Here is a 25,330-nt window from a genome sequence, read left to right as displayed (position 1 = left end):
TACCTATAACAGATGCGAAAGAACACCGCATTACGCGTTCAGGTTTCTGTGACCTTCAGAAAGAGTTCATAGACAATCCGCATCAATGTATAGTTTGGGTGAAAATAATCTGCACCAATATGTTATCGAGGCATATAATCTCACAGTAATTTAATAGATTGCTCGTCATATTATACCAGTTCGTCGGAGATTAGGAAAAAAAAGATATTTATAGTATAAAAAATTAATTTATTTAACAAAATTTAATTAAAGATGTGACAAAATAGTTACTTTTCTATTGGTTCTATCGGACTTTTTTCGACTATATAAATCTTTATTTTTTGTAAACTTTAATGCATAAAATATTTTCAATCTAATAAATAATTTAATGATGTAAATAAGAGGAAATTTCTCACATGGGTGGTCAAATTTTATAGTTTTCATTATATCAAACAGCCTCTGAGAAATGTTTTCAACTCAAAATGCCTTTAATTATGTTTGACTACATCATTAAAAAGGGTCTTCAAATACATCAATGTGATATTTGTCTAAAATTTGCAAAAGAATCCGAATCTCTGGATAACTCGAAATTATTTACCCATTTAAAAGCCTTTGATCATGAAAGTGGAAAAATTTGTTCATTTTATTTACAGGCTGGAAAAATTATTTATATTAAATTTTGATGAGTTTTGCACTGAAGAAAACATTCAGAGGCTGTTTGATATAATGAAAACTATAGAATTTGACCACCCATGTGAGAAATTTCCTCTTATTTACATCATTAAATGATTTATTAGATTGAAAATATTTGATGTATTAAAGTTTACAAATAAAGATTTATATAGTCGAAAAAAGTCCGATAGAACCAATAGAAAGGTAACTATTTTGTCACATTTTTAATTAAATTTTGTTAAATAAATTAATTTTTTATACTATAAATATCTTTTTTTCCTTATAAATAAACACATTTGTATACCATTTTAAATAAGATATACAAATTACCAAAACTTAGAAATAACAGTTCAAAAGTTCAACAAAAATCCTACACCCGTTTTTAAAAAGAAACATATAACCACGCACTGTCATTCCAGCAAGCGAATACGACACAGCATAGGTTTCCGGACTAAACGACTGGTGTATTTACACCACTCAATAGGCGTGTCGGGTTTGCCGAGCGGTTTCCGATGCAGTCGCTTTCTTTCGCATCTGTTATAGGTAATTTGTGATTTGGTTATAACTTCTATTGTCCCGAGATACAGATAGTGATGAATTTAGATACTGTCTAATGCTCAGTCTATGCATAAATTAAAATCTGGAATACACACTGGAAGATTAATCTGGAGTTTTCTAAAGTAAAAACGCATAAACTCTGTGCATTGAAATGTTACCTCTGTGTTTGTCATGACGTAGATTTTGTTGGGTCGTACTGTATAATTAACCAACAATGATGATATTTATTTTTTAACCTGTACAGGTAACATTCCATGGTATACGTTATCTTATTTAATTATTTGCTCAATTTATCCTCGTTTAATTCGTATAGGATTCAAGATAATACTGATCATTTATTGATAACGTTCAAACATATACGTCAAAATGACGCAATGTAGATCTTCAAGAGACTGTAAAATCTATAAGATACATATACCGGGTGCGTCTCAGAAGTGGCTCACCCCTATAACTTTTTTTTGTTTTTTCAGATAAAAAAACGAGATTTGCTATGTTAATATTAGTCCAATAAAATTGTTATTTGAAAATAAAAAATTACGGGCAAGCTGATTTTTTCAGTTTGTCAGCGATTGTCTTCTGAGTTTTTGAGCAATAGGGGTGTTTTTTTTTTAAACTGTACTACAACAAAATAATTAGACGCAAATTGTACAGAAGAACATTCTCTATAAGTTCGCCTAATGAATTTTTTATAGGTTTATTATTTCCGGACTTAGCGGCCGTTTCATGAGCCATGAGCCCTTTGGGGTGGTTTTCAAAAAGTTTGTTTTACAGCAAATTGACCCGTATGAAAGTTGTTCATAATAAATGGACAAGCAACTTTTCCTCATGATTTTTTTTTTTGTAACTTCATTATTTTTGGAGATAGCGTCCAGTTCATCAACAAATTGGGGTAGTTTCATAATTTTTGTTTAGTTCTACAAATTTACCAACTTAAAGGTGTTCATATTAAAATTACATGCAAACTTCTCTGTGATATGTATTTATTTCCCCAAAACGAAACATGAAATTCATCAAGTGAATGAATATTATGATTTTTTTTATTTGTATCGTCTTCTTTTGATGGACCTGGCGTTGGCTCCTCAGATTTATTGTTGGTTTCTTTTGTTGCTTCATATGAAGTAAAGTCGTCGTCGTCAAAATATAGTTCATAAGGTAAAGGTGTACATATACCTCTTATTTTTAACGAGTTTTCTAGGGTGAATTTGCTGAAAAAAGAGTAACATTGAAAACTGCCCTAATTTGTTGATGAACTGGACGCTATCTCCAAAAATAATCAAGCTACAAAAAAATGCATGTTGCTTGTCCATTTATTATGAACAACTTTCATACTGGTCAATTTGCTGTAATACAAACTTTTTGAAAACCACCCCAAAGGGCTCATGGCTCATGAAACGGCCGCTAAGTCCGGAAATAATAAACTTATAAAAAAAATTCATTAGGCAAACTTATAGAGAATGTTCTTATGTACAATCTGCGTCTAATTATTTTGCTGTGTAACACCAAGGGTTCCAACCCTCAGCTGTAATTTTTATTTTGTTGTAGTACAGTTTTAAAAAAACCACCCCTATTGCTCAAAAACCGCAAGGGGAAAATTTCCGATTTTGTTAATTTTACACTCAGAAGACAGTCGCTGACAAACTCTGAAAAAATCAGCTTGCCCGTAATTTTTTTATTTTCACTCTCTACGGCGATACAATTTTACTGGATGATCAATCCCTAATTTATTAATCAAATCCTAATTTATTGACATAAATTAGGATTGATTGACGTATGCAATTGTTTTCGGTCATTTCCTGTTTCACCGGAAACGACTACAACTTTTGATTTTTAAATGGCAACCTCGGTTTTTTTACTATATTTAATAGAAAATGACACTCTGAATAGAATGACATATCATATGTCAACTTTTGACATTCTTACTTAAAAAATGTTATGTTAAAAACGCTAATTTTTAATCAAGGAGCTTTGGAAAAATATATTTGATCGTTTAATGTGTTTTGTGTCTTGTCCTGGCCGGTTAAAAAATGCCCAAATCATAAATTTTAAATATAATATCATGTCTCAAAAGAAAATCAACAAATATAGAACTAGAAATCCTGAAATAATGATATAGAAAGAAATACTAAACCATATAAAGGGAGTTATGTTTATCAAAGAAATACTGTTTTGTTATGAAATCCATCCTTGTTATTGAGAAATTGATGTTTTATACATACATATACAACACAGACAGTACGTTTAATATGATACATATCTGTTTCTGTTTTGAAATATTCTAAGGTTCAACGGTTCTAAAATAAAAGCAGACTGTTAAAATAAATACGGAAATAAAATTATACTTTATTTAAATATGTATTACTTACTAGCTTTTGCCCGTGACTTTCACCATATCATAAGTTAATATTTCATGATTCTAGACTCAGATGTGAACAATTTTCATATAATTTCTCATTTCCCATGTTACCCCTTAAAGGGATGAAACTTTGTAACATTCAATAGAGTCATCTAACTTAATAAAACAAAGCCCAGTTAGGTCATCATTTATAACTCAAGAACATCTGGACCCATTATAATGATCTTCGATTTCGTTATTCGTCTACATCCCGAATGGCAGAATAATAATTATAACATTTCGTGCTTCCGGGTCAAGTTGATTCCCTTTTTTTCGATTATACAGTAGGTACTCTACTTAAAGAAGCTGCACAAAATGCAGAAGAAAGAAAAATCTGACTTAGGCAAACAAAAGAAATGGAAGAAGGAACTAAGGATAGATAATGTTACACTTTAACAAATTCAAAACTTTATAATATAAAGTAATAAATTTAATCAAATCGTTTTGATTGCTTTGGTTTCAGTTTTTTTTTGTTTTTCCCTGTTTGATTAATACTTTGAATAAAAAGATTAAGGAAGCAGTGATATCCATGTACTTACGTGCTTTAGTAGCGTATCGGATGTTTGTATTAATAAATAATTATTATAACTTATCTATTTTTATTATGATTGATATTTTTAGAAGAATAATTTTAATAACTACCAACATTTATTGACAACGTAAAATAAAACAACAAATTATTGAATCTATCCCATGTCTACCCTACGTCTTTTTTTTGGGGGAATGCACGTCAACGTTACGTTTTCTTCTGTCTGTGTCATGTCAAATCATACGTGTTTAGTGTGTATTTTTTTCTTATTACGGAACACGGTTCGTGAAAAATTCGGTTATAACTGTCACCAAACTAACCAGCGCGAGAAGGCTGGTTTTTCTGGTTTTGTTTGTCAATCAGTGTCAACAAGTAATCGTGAATATTTTGTGAGCTATAAAAATATAAATATTGATTAGATTTGTTTATTTATTATTGATCTGTTTTAATATTCGACCTGCAAATCTTTACTTAAGCTGCCTAACGAGTTTAACAGTTTATTAATAAAGTACTTTTCAATATTAAACTCCATTGGAAAGAAGAAACAAACGTAACAGTAGAGAATAGGTACCGTAGTTTGGGGCGAAATTGATAATTACATGGTTTAGTCACATTTTTAAATTTAGCGCCAAAGTTATGCAACTAGAAGCAGTGGTGTGCATCAGTCTTTAGTAAAGCTTTGATGACAAGACGTATGCAGTCGGGTGTGCCATTTTTGATCTATTTTTTGCAAAAAACGCGGTTAAAATTTTAATTTTAGTTAATTAATTTGGTGCATAATCCGCATTTTTGAAAGAAAAATTCTAAAATCGTCTTTCTAGATAGTTCACCGGACTCGAAATCAAGAAATTTAGTTTTTTAAAACAAGTATTCTTTGTAGAACAAAAATTGAAAATAATGAATTACATTAATTTTAAATTTAGCGCCAAATTTATGCAACTAGAAGCAGTGATGTGCATCAGTCTTGTTTAGTAAAGCTTTGACAAAGAGTAGATAAGACAAGAGACGACAATTCGCGCGGTACATTTCATGTTTGAGTGGTGGGGAGAGTGACCTCGTCTCGCTTGTCCCTTTAAATTTTCGTAATTTTTTCGCGGGAAATTTGAAATAGACTATTATTAAAATTTGCCTGTATAGGTTATAAATAGTTATTGTATGGGTAAAGAGATAAATAGAAACGAAAAAAAAATGAGTTTTCTAAATATTATATAAACAAGAGAAAGTGACCAAGTCGATTTGTAAGAAATGTTTTATTTACGTGTATTTTTTTTACATATGGACTTGAACAAGTGTAATATCACAATGTGGAGTTTATGTACAAAAAATAGAGTTGCTCAATTTTTATTTAATAAATACTCGCAATTACAAGCTTCTAACCATGTCTTTGATCTATGGATTACATTTAGTTTAATAACATAATTATATAGTATATTTCTATAAAAATACTTTTCAGGATCCTTTGGAAAAGAGTGAAGACCTATTTTTGCAGTGTTTATAAGCACACACAATACCACCATCTCGTCTTTTCCTGCTACTCGTGTCCTGTTCAGTATTCATATTTAACAATAATTACAAATTAGAACGCAATAAAAACGATACTAAAATTAAACCTTAAAAATTCTCAAAACGATAATATATCGAAAAACTCTGAAAACACACTTTAAAAAGGCAAAAATGCAAGAAAACAACTAATCAGATTTGTTTATGTTTAAGCCTGATTAGCACAGCCAGCACAGCTGATTAGCGTCCTAAAATCTAGAAGTGTCTAGCCCTAGCAGTCAACTTTTAAGCTTAACCAATCAGGTTGGTTAGCGTGGTTATTCGAAGGGTGTTAATTCATTTGTGTTTGTCAAAAACTCTAACGTGATTGGTCGGGCTTAATAGTTGCTTGCTAGGGCTAGACACAAGTCTAAAATCTTAGGTTCGAATAAATAAAATGCGCCGTTGTCAGATTTTCAGATTTTATCTGTTTATCTTTGAAATCGACCAACTTTAGTCATTCTGTTTCTTTGATATTATCAGTACATTGCGAAAAAAGAACCTAAACCAACCTAAACTAAAAATTTACATTTCCGTATTAACATACGTTACTTATATCCTTCTTATATTATTAATTTATTTTCAGAAAATCTTGTTTATTTTTCGAAGAAATATACTTGGCAACAGACAAAATGGGACTTGACGGGACCTTTAAATTTTAATATATCTGCGTCTCTCTTGCGAAATTCGACTTCTTTGTTCACTGTCGTCTCTTGTCTTATCTACTCTTTGGCTTTGATGACAAGACGTATGTCGGGTGTGCCATTTTTTATCTATTTTTTGCAAAAAAACGCCGTGAAAATTTTAATTTTAGTTAATTAATTTGGTGCATAATCCGCATTTTTGAAAGAAAAATTCTAAAATCGTCTTTCTGGATAGTTCACCGGACTCGAAATAAAGAAATTTAGTTTTTTAAAACAAGTATTCTTTGTAGAACAAAAATTGAAAATAATGAATTACATTAATTAATAAAAGAACAATTTTTAGGAAACACTAAAAATGCAAAACGTGGACCTGGCAAAAGCCGAGCCGGTGCATCTTGTGGATGGGGCATTCCAGCTGCTCGTGACCCTTCTGGCACACGCGAAATGTGTCAACTGGGGCGTTGTAGTGACCCAGTTTCCAGTTATCCAGCGCTGCGTGGCGTGGCGAGGTCTGGTATTGATCCGCACCGCTCGCCTCGCTTGCCAGACTGCTCCCGTTGTTTTCACCATTTTCTGGATGCTGCTCGACCAGTGGCGGTCTCTGTAATCCTATATTTAATGTAATTATAACGGATAAATTTTAGTGAACATTTTTTTCCTTGTGGGCACCCAACAGCTGGAAATTTTTTGACGTTTATAATGACAGAATATCTTTTTGAGAGTCTGGTTTTTATTTGTTTACATGATAATTTTGATACATTTCAATTACAAAGCTGAGATGTTTTCTATATTCTTTGGACACCTCCTTTCTTCTAAATGGCGAAATGTAGGACTTGGAATGAACTGAATTAAATGTCTATGTCTAATGAAATATATATAATATTTAGACACTATTTTATTCACCAATTTTCCATTTAGTACTTTGAATTTTGAGTAGTTTGGATGCAAATATTCGTGAACAATTCGAAACAAATTTTCTTTCTTCAAGTAGGAGCCACAATCCTCTATTAATGCGGGTAAATAAGTTATCGCACGATGATTGATCATTACATCAGGCAATTTCACGCATATTTTGCATGTAGTTTGATTTTCAAACCGATTCATTTTTATAACAAAGAATTTTGTTGGTTTTTCAAGCTGCACAATATTCTTTATTACAACAAAACGCGAATGTTTCGATATTTTGAACTGTCAAAATACGATGATCACAGCCTTTTATGATTGACGCTTGCTGACGCTGCGCGCTGGTTACGAATTCCATACCAATAAAAGTTAATAAAAATGCAAAAAAGCAATTTTCTACCACTTGTAGTTACTCAAAACTCATGTAAAATTAAAGAATACGTTGTGTTGTGTCTTGAGATGGTATTTTCGTGCAACTACAGCGAGTAGAAGTCAACAATTTAAAGGTCTAAATTGCTGCCAAAACTGTGACGCGCTGTAAATCTGTTCATGCAGCGCAGCGTTCCGAAAAACCTTTTAAATTATGATTTTCTACCACTTGTAATAAGCCCAAGTAACTATAAAATGAAAGAATATAATATTTTAGGTACTAAAATGGCACTTTTGAGGTACTACAATCAGTAGAAATCAACAGTTTATAGTAACTAAATAATCAAGTCGACCAAAAATCGAAAAAAACATTTTAATTATTTGATTTTCAAACACAATTTGGTGTAGAATTTTCTTACCGAATACCACACGAGTGGTATACCACTAGTGGTATTACTAGTGATAATTAAAGCTAAATGATTACAATTAAACTTAAGGTAATTATTGGGAAAACTGGAAATCGCCCGATTTTCGCCAAAATTGATATACACACTATTTTGAGGTCGTAGATTACGAATCTGAACTTTTTTCTTGGCGGTCTCTTACCGTTTTTCAGAAAAACGGAAAATTATTTCAACATTGAATTTTTCTTTATTTCGGCCCTATAAAGTAATAGTTTCACTATATTTTCATTATATTATAGTTTATCTAAAAGCTACACTTGATTGGGGATAGAAAAATGTCCAAAATTTTACTGAAAAACACTTTTCTTAACAAAATAAGAAAATTTTCAAAAAAAAAATTTTTGAAATAAAACTTTCAAAGAAAATTGAGACCAGATGGAAGTTTGACATTTGATATATCCTTTTTTCTCTCTCCTATGTAATGAGAGAGACAAATATATTCTAGACCTAATCTAGAAATTTGAAAATTTACAACGTTGCCATATCTTCTATTTTTTCGGGTGATTAGGGATTTTCAATAAGACCTATTATGAGATCGACAACAATAATTATTAAATATACCTATTATACCTATCCACAAAGTTACGCGGAAGAGTTTTGATTGCATTGGTTACAACTTCCATGGGGAGGGTGTTATTTTTTGTTGTTAAATTATATCAAATAAAGATTAACCCCCTCCGCAAAGAAGTTATATAAAGACTATTTATAACCATGAAGTTGCACGAAAGAGATTTGATTGCATTGGTTTTAACTTCTTTGCGGAGGGGGTTAATCTTTTTTTGATATCATATAACAACAAAAGATTAATATCCTCCGCATGAAAGTTGTAACCAATGCAATCAAAACTCTTTCATGCAACTTCGTGGTTATAAATAGTCAGATCTCGTTGGTAAAATAGCAATTATGGGAAGGAGCCGTTCTTCTGGCGACCGCCTTTCGTAATCCCGGAATGAGCGAAAAAAACACGCTAAATTTAGGTTTAGCATTGGCAACGTTGCTTTAAATGCCAGAAACACGTAACCCAACATTTTCAGATTGTTTCCAAATTTATTTTAGCGAATTTTCCTCTATTATGCATAGAATTGGTTAAAAAAGTAACAGAAAATAGCAATAACATCATTGTTTATTGAATACCTAACAAAATATGTGCTAGAAAACCTTAAAAATATGAGAAATTAAGAAAAATTCGATGTTGAAATAATTTTCCGTTTTTCTGAAAAACGGTAAGAGACCGCCAAGAAAAAAGTTCAGATTCGTAATCTACGACCTCAAAATAGGGTGTATACCAATTTTGGTGAAAATCTGACGATTTCCAGTTTTCCCAATAATTACCAAACTTAAAATCAGTAGCCTTAGATTGCCAATTTGTCTGTCAAAAAGGAGTATTTTGGCTTGGTCGCGTGACAATGTTTTTCTAAGGTTTGTACCCCAAAGAATTGAACTACGCTACGCCACTGTGCCGAATACTGTTCCAGATCCGTACGACGCTCTTAAAATACGTCGGCAACCACAAAAATTTCCATCCAGGTTTATTTCTGTTCGCGTTTCGCGGTTTTCATTTCTATTTTTAATAAATTTTCATATATTTTCCACAATTATTACACTCATATACAGGTTATATCACTTAAATGTCATAAATTCGATAAAAAAATAATTTAGTTTAAGTTTTCTAAGAGTAAGTATATCTTACACGTAAAAATATTTTTAGACATGCACGTAAAATAAAAAATAATAAAAATAGTTTTTTACGTGTAACAAATAGTTTTTTACACTTAATAATTTGATTTGCTTTCACAAAATTTGTATGAAAATATCAATATTTTTGATAAACACGTGGACTGCTCATAAGTAGACGTCGCGTCACTACGCTATTTCTAAGCCGTTACCACCATAGACTTAAAATAAAATATAGACTACACTATTTACATCTCAACGCGGACAAACAACCTTTTTTGTACACATGTTTACTTCTGGGTACACTCGACCGAGCCTTTCTCATCCAGCCTATGTTGTCACGTCTTTAATATTATCAATATTTTTTTTCTTGTTATACACATATATTGAGATATTAATACTACAGTTTAATAAAGTAGGTTTTAATATTCCATAGATGTATTAAATAGTCCTTATACTACTAAATTATAAGTCGGATACTGTTTAATAAGGATAAGTTCTTTACAATATGACAACACCGATTAGAGGCGAGGGAGCCTATTCATTCATTTATTACCTTTGTAGTACGTGTCGCACGTGTGCGGTAAAGCTTTGTTGCCGCTATCTCCCCGTCTGTATTAACGCATTTTCTTAGCTTGTAGTCCTTAAGTGTTTATTTTATTGACTTTTTTCTGTTCAAGAACTATAAAATATGGTTCGCCAGTGCCAAATTTGTAAAGAAATTTGACTTAAATAATCCATTTAAGTCTTGAAACGACTTTGACCGGTAGGCAACTCTCAATTTACCCATTAGAGTCAGTGGCGTTGTTGTAGAAAGGCGCTTATTTAGATAATATTTTAGTAAAATGTAAAATCTGAATTTTTTTCTTTTACATTACATTATTTACTTACTTACATTGTAACAAAATCATAATTATAACCCTGTTAATAATTAATAATGTTTTTATTAAAAATATATTCCGGTTTATTCTAAAATTATCTTCAGAATCTAAAATAACATACAAGAATTTTAAAATGATATTACATTATGAAACAATATTTTTAATATATTGGGTCAGCCAAAAAGTGGCTCACCTCTATAACTTTTTTTTATTTTTTTCAGATAAAACATTTGATTTAGTAGGTATATGACATAAATTAGATTTATTGACGATTCAATTGTTTTGGTCTTCTTCCTGTTTCACCGAAATGATTACATCTTTTGATTTTAAAGGCACCCTCGGTATATTGCTACTTTATTCGATAAAAAATGACACTCTGAATAGAATGACATATCATATGTCAACTTTTGACATTGTCGCTTAAAAACATATCCAATTTTAAATTTCAATCTAGTTTTTTTTCAATCCACTAAGTTTTAATCAAGGAGCCTTGGAAAATAGTTTTGATCGTCTAATAGGTTTCGTGTCTTGTCTAGGCCGGTTAAAAGATGTACAAATCGTATTTTTAATCATACATATGTCAATTTTTCAAATGGAACAAGGGTGACTCATTAGCATATTTGGAAAAAGCATTTTTTATGAATATATTGATACCACACACTTGGTATTTCGAGTCAAATTGTCGTTATGAACCGCGTGTTACAATTACAATTAAACCATATGCGAAAATGTCAAAAGTTGACATATGGTATGTCATTCTATTCAGAGTGTCATTTTCTATCGAATAAAGTAGAAATATACCGAGGGTGCCGTTTAAAAATTAAAAGTTATAGTCATTTCCGGTGAAACAGGAAGTGACCAAAAACAATTGAATGCGTCAATCAATCCTAATTTATTTCATATACTAACATACTAAATCTTGTTTTTTTTATTTGAAAATATAAAAAAATTATGGGGATGAGCCACTTTTGAGACGCACCCGGTATAATAAAGACAGTACCGAGTTATAAATGTAGTTTTTATTTTATCCACTTCCTATCACCTTCCTTGCTTTAATGGAACAGATTTATGTTTGCTCTAATTTACATAATAAGACATCACTTAACCAGAAAAAAAATTACAACAATCATATTTTTTTTCTCTCCCTGTTGCCGATTCTATTATATCTGTGGAATAGATCCTGTTTTGATTAATATTAGGGGTTGTAAATGTTTGACTAAAATTAATAATTTATTATTAATTTCAAAAATTACCTAATTTCGATGATAAAATTTCTTCTATAACGTGTATTTTATTATTTTTATCCTTTTTGGACTCTAAATTGTTTTTTCTAAACTTTTATTTAAAAAATCTTAATAAAATATAAAAAAGTTTAAATACGATATATTTTTAATTTAATTATAGCTTCATTAAAATAAAAAAATTACCCGGCTATGATACGGAGAGTTCAGGTGTACTTGAGAAACGAAAGACAGTGTTGTGTTTCTCGGCAGAGTCGTCAGGGAACGACCGTTACGACAGAGACAATCTATCTATCGCTCGTGTCGCACTCGTTATAACCTAAAACAATAACACAACAATAACAAGACAGTGTCTGACCGCATGTTCCAGCTATTTATGAATGAGATGCTCAGTCTATATTTTATTCTAAGTCTATGGTTACCACTTTTCGTTACTACTAATTTGCTTATACAGGGTGTCCCAGAAATAAGTGCAAATATTTTAAGGGGTGGTAGATCTCGATAAAAGAAACATATTTTCTCTTTATCGATTTTCAAATAAATCCAAAATAACGGAGTTATTTTACTTTGAAATTTTCCAAAAAAAATATTTTTTGCTAAAATTTTGAGAACCACTGGATCTTTTCTGAATTTTCTTTCTAGTAAATTTAATCTAATACCTATGTTGCCATATTATCAAGAAATTATGTTTTTTAACTAAAAACTAAAAAAAATTCCAAAAATTTTTCAAAAAATTTCGAATTTTCAAAATTTTTTTTTCGCGAAAAAAACCTCATAGGCGTGTTTCTGGGGTTGAACTATACTATCAGTTAAAATATTTGCACTTATTTCTGGGACACCCTGTATATACAGAGTTGTTCACCACATACGACACGGAGTATTGTAGCTAAACGATGAGATTTTTACAAATTGTAAGTTTGGGGTTCGTTGAAGGACTATTAGAGCTACAATTTAAAAATATTTTTACAAGATACAGAGTGTCCCAAATAAAAAATATCAAAGTTGTATTTTTTTAAATGAAACACCCTGTATATTATTACATTTTTAGTTTCTACGATTAAAATAAAGGTAAATTTGATTAAGGTTTATTATACTTAAACCTTACCGTTTTTGAAATATTTTCAATTTTGTGAAATTGTAGTCAAAATTTTAAAGCTTCATTTCTCCAAGGGTATCAATGTTTTTAATACTAAATATTTAATGAAGTTTATTTATTGATCAGTTATTGTGTTGCAATAATAAAAATAATAGTACCTTATACACAGTGTCTAAAAATTTATTTTAAATAATTATTAGCTTCAAACGGCAATAACTTCTTTAATTTAAATGGAATGCCCTATATATTTTAGGAGAATCAGATGCACAATTAAATTGTCTATCAAATTGTATTATACCATTTTTTACCTATCCCTTCAAGTTTTCGTAGAAAATGCATTTTCTTCTAAATTAGACCTCATTTATCAATATATCTATGGAATATTGACATTTTAGATTGTTTTTAAAGCAACAAATGTACAAAATGTACAGACTAGTAATATTATCGTTTTTAGCAAAACGATAATATTACTAGCCCATTTGTATGCAAAAAGAAAACTATTTAAATCTTTATAAAAGGGTATACCATTAATTAAATATAACACCATTATTTCCGCCCATATACTAATTAATGACATACTTAATTGTGTTCGTTAATAAATTATTATAAATAAATGTGGATTTTTGAGTCAGAAATCAATATAATAATAAGTTATCAAATTAAAGCCTTTGTTGTTATAAATAAGCATTTATTAAAAAATGAAATATCATTTTTAAGGTGTTACTTTTTATCACACTGTCTAATGCCCATACAAAATTCAGTTTTTTAGTATTTGGAGCAATTATTATTAATCAACGCAAACAGTCAGTTAATGTAGTTTGAATACTGGAATCATATTAATTGGTCCTCTTTAACAAATATTTAAACAGTTTTTTTTTATTTTTTAATAAAATAAACAAATTATATCGACAATATTAGTATCTGTACTCTTTAAAAATGTGGTACATCTTTAAAAATAATCTAAAATGTCAATAGTCCATGGGTATATTGATAAATAAGTTCTAAATTACAAGAAAATGTATTTTCCACAGAAACTTAAAGAGATAGGTAAAAAATGGTATAATATAATTTGATAGACAATTAAATTGTGCATCTGATTCTCGTAAAATATACAGGGTGTTCCATTTAAATAAAACAAGTTATTGCCGTTTGAAGCTAATAATTATTTAAAATAAATTTTTAGACACTCTGTATAAGGTAGTATTATTTTTATAATTGCAACACAATAACTGATCAGTAAATAAACTTCAGTAAATATTTAGTTTTAAAAACTTTGATACCCTTGGAGAAATGAAGCCTTAAAATTTTTACAGCAATTTCACAAAATTGAAAATATTTCAAAAACGGTAAGTTTTAAGTATAATAAATCTTATCAAATTTACTTTATTTTAATCGTAGAAACTAAAAATGTAATAATATACAGGGTGTTCCATTTAAAAAAATACAACTTTGATATTTTTTACTTATTTGGGACACTCTGTATCTTGTAAAATTATTTTTAAATTGTACCTCTAATAGTCCTTCATCGAACCCAAAACTTACAATTTGTAAAAATCTCGTCGTTTAGCTACAATACTCCGTGTCGTATGTGGTGAACAATCCTGTATATAGCTTGCGTAGATAGATATTCTGTGCTACTAGCTCGTGTCACAGTGATATATAATTTATATGGTTTTGTAACAAATTGCTCGCTATTTTATGGCAAATACTGAAGCTCTGCAAACCTTAATCAAGCCTTTATCAAAGCCCGTGTGTTTGGAATGTTGGGTGTGACTTAACACGACAGGATCGGGCTCAGCCTTAGGCAGATTTATGAAATATAATATATTACCCGACCCCTGACAGAGACCCGAAAGTACAGCGTAATAGCCTCTTAAAATGAGGAACATTCAGTTCACTTAAAGAATAAAAACAAACAAAAATTATTTAACTGACATTTAATTCATCATATATCGCAAAAATTTACACTATTCCTATACTTATCTCACCGTTTATTAATGCTAATATCATATTTTTTACACTTACTTAATTTTTGTAAAAAAATCACATACATATACTCGTATATTATGTATCCGCTTCTGTTGTTAATAGTATTTTCGCCGCAATGCGTCATATTTTATTTATTTATAAAACCTTTTAGCACTGAAATAATCGACTGCTTGTTATTAACAATAAACAATTGTTGTTTTCGCCACGCAAACAGTCCTAATTATTGCAATTTTAAGAGAGAAAAAACCCAGTGGAAATTTATTGTTTAATGTATACGAATTGAAAATTGCAGAAAAAGCTTAATTTTTTTTTATTTTTGAGATAAAGTCAAAAATTTTGATGGATTAACATGATAGAGTTAATGGTAGAGTCTGTCAAGCTTCAGATAACTCTTATCTGGAGGTTTTTCATCTTTATTCGTAAATAAATGAAAGATTTGAACTTTACTGATTGGCAAGTGCAAGACCAAAGCCGCTATTCCCTTGGTCTTGGACTTATCATGTATGGCAGGAGGGTGAATTATATTTATTTTTTACACAGATGAAGAAGAAAATTAGGGTTCTTTGAGCAATTAAGTTTTTTTCCGAGTAACAGGTCGCTAGCCCGTTGCCTCAATCCCCAACCTGGAGGACCAGGGGCCTTTCTGTAGGGATGCCCATCCTTAGCCGAGAGAACCGGTTTTGAGGCGCCGGAATCTCGCCTTCGCCCTATTCCTGTTAGCTGCATAACACCCATCCATTGGATGCCATACATTACCAGTGGTCACGCGGCTCTCATGAGCCTTCGAGGACGTAGGAAATAGGACTTGCTGGCAGAGCTTATGAAACAGTGGACATTTCTCAGTTTTTGATGAAATACTCCTATTCGACATTGGAGTATCTCCTTGAGATCCGTTACCAGCCTTCGACCACCCAAAAAAAAATGGCGTAACTACTATGCAGAATTACTGACAGAAAAATTGGAATGTTGGGTGTGGCTTAACACAACAGAATCGGGCTAAGCCTTAGGCAGATTTCTCAAATATATATACTTTACAACTTTACAACTACTGTACACACACCCGCTTTACCCTACTTAAAAACTTAAAAATATTTTCTTTTGTTGCAGATTACGTATTTTGAACTGAAGAAGAAACAAGAAGAAGCAAGAAGATAGAAACCAAAACAGACGCAAGCATCAATCAAGCAGCGAAGCCACTCGAAGTCAAGGCGTCGTCGTAGGAATCAATCAATGTTCTGTTAAACCGTGTCTTTCAAGTTTAGTCCAGCGAATACACATATAATATTTATACATACATAGAATAACATAGAGAACACGTCTCATCATGCATATTGAAGTACAAGTAGCGCTGAATTTCGTGATATCGTACCTATACAACAAACTTCCCAGACGGAGAGTCAACATATTCGGCGAGGAGTTGGAAAAAGCTTTAAAAGACAAATTCCAGGTTAGTACCAAGAATAATATATAGTCTATATCTGTAGCCCAGAAGCAAACTATACTCCCCGGTACCAAATTCCGCCACCCTAAAAGTTTGATGTTTCATAATTTTTTATTTTGTAATCCGATTTTTATAATTGTGGTATCAGTGTGAAGATAAATTTATTGGCACTATTTTTTAGTATTTTAATGGCATATATTCTTCGGTTAGGTGGGTTTATACCGGGGTAAATCAAAACATTGTTCCTCTCAATAAATTCAAAACACCCTGTGGAAAAAATGAGACGGGTATTTTGGATAAAAACATATTCATTGATGAAGATCAAGCTATAGTCTAAAAGGCTCATGGCTTGATTGGTTATCTTTCTCCATTTGTTTCTGTCTTTCGCCTTTATTCTCCACCCATCCACTCTTATCCTTCTCAAGTCCTCTTCAACATCCTTTTTCCATCTGGTTCTCGGTCTACCCCTCCTTCTCTTTCCACCTATTTCACGTTTCATTATCATTGCTTCAGCCATTCTTTCAATGTGTCCTAGCTATCACAGTCTTTGTGCTCTTGCTAGTCCCGTTATACTCGGTGCCCGATATAGCTGCTTTAATTCTTCATTTGTTCTTCTGGTCCATACGTTGTCTATCTTCTTTCCTCCAGAAATCTTCCTCAGTATTTTTCTTTCCCAAATCTCTAGCCTCGAACTTTCCGTTGCTTTGAACGTCCACGTTTCACATGCATACAGCATTATTATTGGTCGTATCATCGTTTGGTACATTCTGATGATTTTTAAACTTCTAGAGATATTCTTACTCTTAATAATAATAATAACATAAATAACCCTTTTAACTATGGCAACTTAAACTTTATCACTTATGTAGTAACATTTGTATAGTACCTAATCTACCACTGCATTAATATTTTGATCAAAACCGAGTTTAATTATATTTACCTTTTCCAGGGTCACTGGTATCCCGACAAACCCTTCAAAGGCTCAGCGTTCCGATGCCTGAAAACGGGCGATCCCATCGACAAGGTCCTGGAAAGGGCCGCCAGGGAGAGCGGAGTGCCCATCCAGGACATCCTGGAGAATCTCCCGCAGGAACTGGCCGTGTGGGTGGACCCTGGCGAAGTTAGCTACAGAATCGGAGAGAAGGGAGCTGTGAAAATACTGTTCAGTGATAAGGCGGACCCTCAGGAGGACCATTCGGCTGATAGGTGAGCACAGTGTAAACTCTTTAATCGGAACATTACGTTAATCAGGATATTCAATAATCGGAACACTTTAATTGACATGTTATAGTAGGGGTGAAAAATTTAAACATAGATAAAAGAAACAAGTTTAGATTGGAAAGTGCCCATAAGGACAATTTATATACTATTTGGCGCTATTCTGACAACGGTTGCTTTCCAAAGCTTTTGATAATTTCGGAGCGGTTTGGCTTTTTCCGGAATTATATTGCCAAATATTATTTATTCAAATTTATTATTATTTTCTTTTAATTTTTTAAATAAAATACAGTGTGTTGCATATAAGAACCTTTATTTTAAATTCATCCTTTTAGTGCCCCTAACTCCCTTCATATGCATTTTCCGCCCTAAACTTATATGAACTTTTTTTACTATTTTTACACCATTTCAATGACACCCTGTATAATCTCAAGTGTAACTAACAAAAGCGTGTTAAACATGGAAGGTAGACTTAGTCGGTTTAATAATAAATTGACTTCAGTGTTCTTCTTTCTTCTAGAGAGGTGACCAAAACCTTCAACCCGGAAGCTCAGTGCTTCAGGCCGATTGACTCTGTCAGCTGCAGTCTGAACAACCTCAGCTTGTCGCCCAGCAAGTCACTGACGCCCTTTGCCAACGTAGCTCCTGGAAATCCAGTAGAACCCCAGATCCAGGGCCAGGCAGTGACTCAGAATGGTGCTCAGGTAAGGCTACGTTTATTACTTATTACGAATTATTATTCTCTAGGTCTCTTAATTCCTCGTTGGTACCATGCTGTCCATTTTTGTGGTCCATCTGTTGTCTGTCCTTCTTGCCAGGTGTCCTGTCCATTGCCATTTGTCCTGCCCATTCCCACATGACATCTATTACCTGGGTTTTCTGTCGTATCCACTCTATTCTTTTACGGTATTTCTTGATTATTCCAGTTATGCCAGTTTGGTTTTTTTTTATACGAAATAATATACATGTACTGATTTCTTTCGAAAATCGAAAAACTCATCAAAAAACTATGACACTATGAACCCTTCCCGGACACAAACGGTACATTGTGAGACAGGAAATTGTAGACAGAAACAAGCCCTATAACTTAGGGTACAACGTTTTAATGAACAATGCTTTCCATAAAATCAATAAAATGAAAAATATCCGAAATAATATACATGTACTGATTTCTTTCGAAAATCGACAACTATGAAACTATGAACCCTTCCCGGACACAAACGGTACATTGTGAGACAGGAAATTGTAGAGAAAAACAAGCCCTATATCATAGGATACAACATTTTAATGAACAGTGCTTCCCATAAAATCAATAAAATGAAAAATATCCGAAATAATATACATGTACTGATTTCTTTCGAAAATCGACAACTATGAAACTATGATCCCTTCCCCGACACAAACGGTACATTGTGAGACAGGAAATTGTAGAGAGAAACAAGCCTTACAACATAGAATACAACATTTTAATGAACAGTGCTTTCCATAATATCAATAAAATGAAAAATATCCGAAATAATATACATGTACTGATTTCTTTCGAAAATGGACAACTATGAAACTATGAACCCTTCCCGGACACAAACGGTACATTGTGAGACAGGAAATTGTAGAGAGATACAAGCCCTATAACATAGGATACAACATTTTAATGAACAGTGCTTTCCATAAAATGAATAAAATGACAAATATACGTTAAATTCAAAATTTAAATTATTGGTAAAAAAAATTTAATTTTTTTATGTATGTAACAGATAATATATGTTTAATAAGTAGAAGCGTGTGCTAGCAAAAAAAGCAAGTATAAACAACATATTTTTTGTAGATAATAGCACAATTTCTGGTAATTATATGGACATATGTAAAAAAATGCAACGTGCATCATAGTACTTTTTGCATGCAATACCAATTTTGCTTGTTCATTTGGCTGATATTTTTATAACAGCTAGTTATTATATTTGAAGCTTTAAAAAATCAGCTGTTATTTTGTCAATTTTTAATCTTATTATAAAAAAATTGAATAAAAAATTAAATGAGATCTCAAATCTATACTACTAATATATAAAATCCTTAAATGACTGACATACTGATTAATCACGATCCTGCTCAAACCACTCAACGTACGAAGCTCAATTTTGGCATACAGGTTGATTCTAGGGTGTAGAGGTTCGATAAGAAGGGATTTTTCGAAATTCCAGTTCCAAGGGGGTGAAACCACCTCTCAAATATTACAATATTTTTTATTTAAAAAACGGTCAAGTTTCCGAAAAAACGCTTAAACACGTATATTTTATTTTGTTTTTTTACATATTTTAAGATTTTTTAAAAATGTATACAGGGTGTTTCATAAAATATGACCATTGAGTAATCACGATTCTGATTAAACTGCTTGACGTTTAAAGCTGATTTTTGGCAAACGGATTGACTGTGGGGTGTAGAGGTTCGATAAGGAGGGGTTTCTCGAATCTCAAATTCCAAGAGGGTGAAAACGCCCCTCAAATATTACAATATTTGTTATTTAAAAAACGGTTAGTCTTTCGGGAAAACGCTTGGACAAGCATAATTTATTTGTTTTTTTTGCATATTTTGCAATTTTTTCAAAAATCATACAGGGTGTTCCAAAAAGTTGGGTAATTTCTTAACCACGATTCTGCTTAAACTGCTTGACGTAAAAAGCTTATTTTTGGCAAACGGAATTTTCGAAAGTCAAATTCCAACGAGATGAAACTACCTCTCAAATATTACCAAGTTATATAATAATATCGCCATATTCTTTTTTCTCATGCTGACATAAATGTGAGAAAATTTTATCCAGTTTGTATGTTAATGGAAATTCTTGCTTTGCTTTATCATCACCATTACAAATTATTAATTCGACGCGAACGAAGTCGCTGGTACACGCTAGTCTTTTTATAATTCAACTATAGTTCATACCAAACAAACTTTTAGTCACGTGATTAAGCTTGACCGGCACAGCGTTGCCTACTTTTACATATTTTCTTTAAATCAAAATATTTTAGGAAACAAAAATAAATTAATTATAAATATATAAACAGTTTTACATCAACAAAACTCACCTTCTTAACAGCACTTAAGGAAGATAAAGCGCCATTACTACCGCTTCCCGGTTCAAAATATTCTAATAGAGTTGCGATGAATTTTTTACGGCTATTAAGCTATCTTTTACACTCGCGCAAAAAATAAAAACAGATTAAAAATATTAAAATATCGTAACGCTATTTATTTCAACCAAAAACTATAAGTGTCAAAACGAATGACAATGTCAGGAAATAAATAAATAAAAGTTTAATTGGTATCAAAAACAAACTCCCTTTTATATTTTTTTCGATGTTTCGAGGCTTTTTTAAAAATTAAAATGGCAATAATTCATACTCTACACCACAAATAATACATCCACAGACTTTTCTCTCGTCATTTTATAAAATTCGTCAACAAGCAGAAGAAAAAAGGAAAACGAAAATTTTCTGCGGGAGATTTTAAAAATAAAAGGAACGCTCAAGTATCTAAAAATACTTCTTCCATTCTTTCGGGCCTTTACCGCATACAAAAACCAGTCGATAACATGAAAGAAATGTTTTAATGGAGCAATAGCTCGGAGGGATTAATGCAAAAGCTTTTATTATTTCCGCTTCGCGTCGCTTTTTGCACCCTCCGCTCCGTTTTAAAGCGTTTTAAGCGCCCCCTCTCTTAACCCACGGTCACAGAGAAAGCGTTTTTTTTGCGTTTTTAGCGTGAAGCGTCTTTTGACTAAAATAAAATAACACCCACCAAAAGCGTGTAGCGTTCGGCGTGTCTCGCAAAAAACGCAAATGAAAACAAATCAATTTGTTTTCTGTAGAGTCTTTAGCGATTTCAAAGATGAGACCCCGTCATAAGCGGACGTAATATTTAATCTATACTAATATACAGGGTGAGTTTCCTACGATGTTCTCTATGGGTATCTCGGAAACTACTGGAGATAGAGAGTCGGTTAAATGGGGAAAGAATTGCAGTTTTGTGAGGTCATAAACATGCGCCTTTCACATTTTTGAAAAAGTTCATGGCTTACTAGATATTTTGAAAAAAACAACTTTCGGCTATCTTAAAAATTGTTCCTAATTCCATTATAATCTATTTTAGACAAAAAGTTTTCAGATAAAAGTTGTAGAAAATCACATCCTTAATGAGATTATGTCCTCCGTTTTTTTCTAAAGCCTGTAATTTTTGACATATAACACAAACATATGTTTTTTTAAATGGAAACCATAGTTGGCCATGACTTTATAAAAATCGCCATTTTTAAAGCTTTTTAGCGATATAAGCTATAATATGTTTCTTTCGAAAAATTACTGAGTTATAGTTAATTCTTATAATTTTTAAACAATTTCACTTAGTTAGCCATGGAAATAACAAGTTCAATCGTCAGTTCTCTCAGAAATGTGAAACTGTCACATCCAAACTTTATAAATTAAAATAAACAAAAATTGTAAATATGACTTTTTCAAATGAAGAAAAGCGTGTAGGATTATTATTAAACTATTATTATTAAAAAACGGTTAGTCTTTCGGCAAAACGCTTGGACACGCATAATTAATTTTGTTTTGTTACATATTTTGAAATTTTTAAAAAAATCATACAGGGTGTTTCAAAAAGTTGGGTAATTGATTAACCACGATTCTGCTTAAACTGCTTGACGTAAAAAGCTTATTTTTGGCAAACGGATTTTTCGAAAGTCAAATTCCAACGAGATGAAACTACCCCTCAAATATTACCAAGTTATATAATAATATCGCCATATTGTTTTTCTCATGCTGGAAATTCTTGTTTTGCTTTATCATCACCATTAAAAATGATCAATTCGACGCGAACGAAGTCGCGGGTATACGCTAGTCATACAATAAAAATAAATTAAATAGTATGCATTTTTTTTTCGTTTGAGGGTATTATCAAAAAATATTTTTATAGAGAACATCTATACTGTTTAGGGAGATGCTATTAAATTCAAAAATTTGAAGGAAATGTTTGAAAATGTGTAAAAAAAATGTGCGAAAAAATTAATTTTTTTTTGCGAAAAAAATATTTTTTGGGTAAAAATATGTCATCATCAGAGTCGAATTCCTCAAGTGGCAATAGGCAGGACACCTAGCAAGAAGAACGGACAACAGATGGACCACAAAAATTACAGCGTGGTGCCCACGAGGAATTAAAGGACCTAGATGATATTAGAAAATTAGCTTTAGATTTTCTTTTATATTAGTATATTAATTCTTATTATCTTTTCTTTTAGTCGCTCGTATAGTGTTTAAATTATTTTAATGGTGTGTTTTGTTCTTTTTCAGCCTTTGCCCAACAATCATCTGAACTCAAACTCAACAGCTCCGTCCCCGACATCCATGGGCAACTCGTTCAAAGGCTCGCCATCGCCGGTACCCACTTTCATACCCAGAACCACCACGCCACTGACCTTCACCACCGCTACATTTGCTCAGACGAAATTCGGCAGTACCAAACTCAAAACCAGCAGCAAAAGAGCCAACAGGTTGGTAGAAGATGTTTTTGTCTCTTTGTTTAAAACAGTAGAATTTTTTAGAATTTAGAATGAGTGGGAGGGGGGTTAATCACTTCGACCTTACAGATCCATTGTGTCCCCCTTTCTTGAATCATAACTCATCATACAGTCCCAGGGCTTTGACAAAAGCCAGTATCTGGGACGGTTTTATAGAGGGTAGTTCTCCATCTCCAATATCAGTCGTACCAAAATTCATGGCACGAATGGTTGTCATCTCGGCGCACTCAGTGATGAGGTGTACTGGTGTTTCCCCATCTTCCCCACAGAATCTGCATTCGCCGTTTCTTCTTAGTTTCAATCTACTGAGGTGTTCGTTGAGGAGACAGTGTCCTGTTAAAAACCCCGTGACAATCCGAAGATTGTTCTTACTCAGACCCAGGAAGATCTGTGATTTTTCTTCATCATAAGCCCTCAGAAACTTCTTCGAGTGTCTTAGACCATTGGAAAATTTCCATTCCAGGTTGCGGATGGAATCTTCCAAGTTCTTGAGTTCCGCCTTGAGTTGGTTACCACTTGGAAAGCAGAACGGTTCTGGTTCAGTTAGTGGAGTGTTCGCTGCTTTCCTAGCTAGATTATTTGCTTTTTCATTGCCTTCTATCCCTTGGTGAGCAGGCACCCAGTGTAGGAGGACTTTGTTTTCTTTGCCTAATTTATTCAGCTTCTCTATGCATTCTTTGACCAATTTCGAATTGATTGATACTGAGTTGATCGCCTTTAACGCTGCTTGACTATCAGATAAGATGGCTATTTCTTGTTTCCGATAGTTCCTATCTAAGATAAGTTGTACGCATCTCTCGATAGCGTAGATTTCTGCCTGTAGGATACTAGGGTAAGTGCCCATTGGTTCGGAGTAATTAGCTCTCGGCCCAAACACTCCGATCCCTGTTCCCGTATTGGTTTTGAAGCATCAGTATACCAAGTTATGGTATGGTCTTTTAACTGCTGGGCAAGCGTTTCGCTCTTCCAATCCTTCTTATTGCTCAATACTACATTGACATGTTTGTCAAAGTTGTACGTTCTTGGCATATCGTCCACTGGGAGTTGCAGAAGTGGTATTTCCTTTTGAGGGTGTTCCAAGCCCCTGATCTAACAATTCTCCCAGTACTAATTCCGTTAGTGACCATTCTAATCATTGTCGCATTGGCATATCTACCAATGACAATGTGCAGTGGTGTTAGATCTAGAATGACCTCCATTGCTGCTGTTGGACAGGTTCTCATGGCTCATGTGATGCAAACACATGCTAGTCTCTGGACTTTGCATAGGTTTAGCCTTGCCGTCCGTTGCTCTAGTTTTGTGTACCAGGCAACTGCTCCATAAGTAATCATGGTTTAAAACAGTAAATGAAGAGAGTTTCCCATTCTTGCTTGATATATACTGGGTGGTGCGTCGTCTTTGGAAAACAGGAAATCCCATGCAAAATTTGGACTGTCCAAATATTGACTTGGTTTTTAAAATACTGAATACACATGTCAAATTTGAGCAATTTTGGACAAGCCGATTTTAAGTAATTTAAGAAAAACGCTCTATTTTTTAATTAAAACTGAACAGGTAACAATAAAAAGCCATTGAAACTCTAATATAGCATAAGTTGTCAACCTGTGATTTTATTATTGTCAAATGTAATTTGTTTTGTCTATATACTACTACGTTATAATTAAGGACAGTTAAGGAAACCATGATAAATTTGTTTAGGGCATCTTTGGTTTCACAAAAATCTTAAGTTCTAAATTTACTAAAAAAATCTCAATTACAACGGACACACTGTACAATCTGCCAATGGAAGGATCTGCTCTTGATGAGCATAATATAAACAACATTTATACTAATTAAATTTTATGATAAGTGGCAACGTAGAGCATATTTCTATTTATTTCTAGTCTGTATACCTTGGATACTTTCATTTGCTGTCCTCCTTTCACGCAGTTGAACAGCTCTGAACTGTTCAAGAACGCGATACTCTCACTCCATTCAATTGAGTCATAAAGTTCCAGAACTGTTCCACTTGTTTTTTTAATTAAATTATTTTTTTTTAGTTGTATTGTAGTCATGTACAAGAAAGACAACTGTATTTTAAATATTATATTTAATTTAACGTTTATCGAACAGGGTCCATTAGACTATATTTCTACTAGGTACATTATTTAAAAAAAAATTAAGAGTAAAAGTAAC

General features: G+C 32.3%; 1 protein-coding gene across 4 annotated transcripts in view; it reads left to right on the top strand.

Moving 5' to 3' along the window:
- The window catches only part of LOC115883356 (protein Tob1-like), an 87,680-nt gene that overhangs the window by 56,844 nt on the left and 5,506 nt on the right, over positions 1–25,330 (top strand). For all 4 annotated transcript variants that reach the window (XM_030901721.1, XM_030901718.1, XM_030901720.1 and 1 more), the window contains exons 2-5: positions 16,038–16,377; positions 17,321–17,577; positions 18,110–18,293; positions 22,929–23,128. In XM_030901721.1, coding sequence (XP_030757581.1) covers positions 16,255–16,377; positions 17,321–17,577; positions 18,110–18,293; positions 22,929–23,128 — 764 coding nt within the window. In that variant the 5' untranslated portion in view covers positions 16,038–16,254. The remainder of the gene's footprint in view (positions 1–16,037; positions 16,378–17,320; positions 17,578–18,109; positions 18,294–22,928; positions 23,129–25,330) is intronic.

This window comes from Sitophilus oryzae, unplaced genomic scaffold (genome assembly GCF_002938485.1).
Source record: "Sitophilus oryzae breed Bouriz unplaced genomic scaffold, Soryzae_2.0 scaffold_1870_pilon_pilon, whole genome shotgun sequence".
NCBI lineage: Eukaryota > Metazoa > Arthropoda > Insecta > Coleoptera > Curculionidae > Sitophilus > Sitophilus oryzae.
This window is presented reverse-complemented; position numbering and strand designations above follow the sequence as displayed.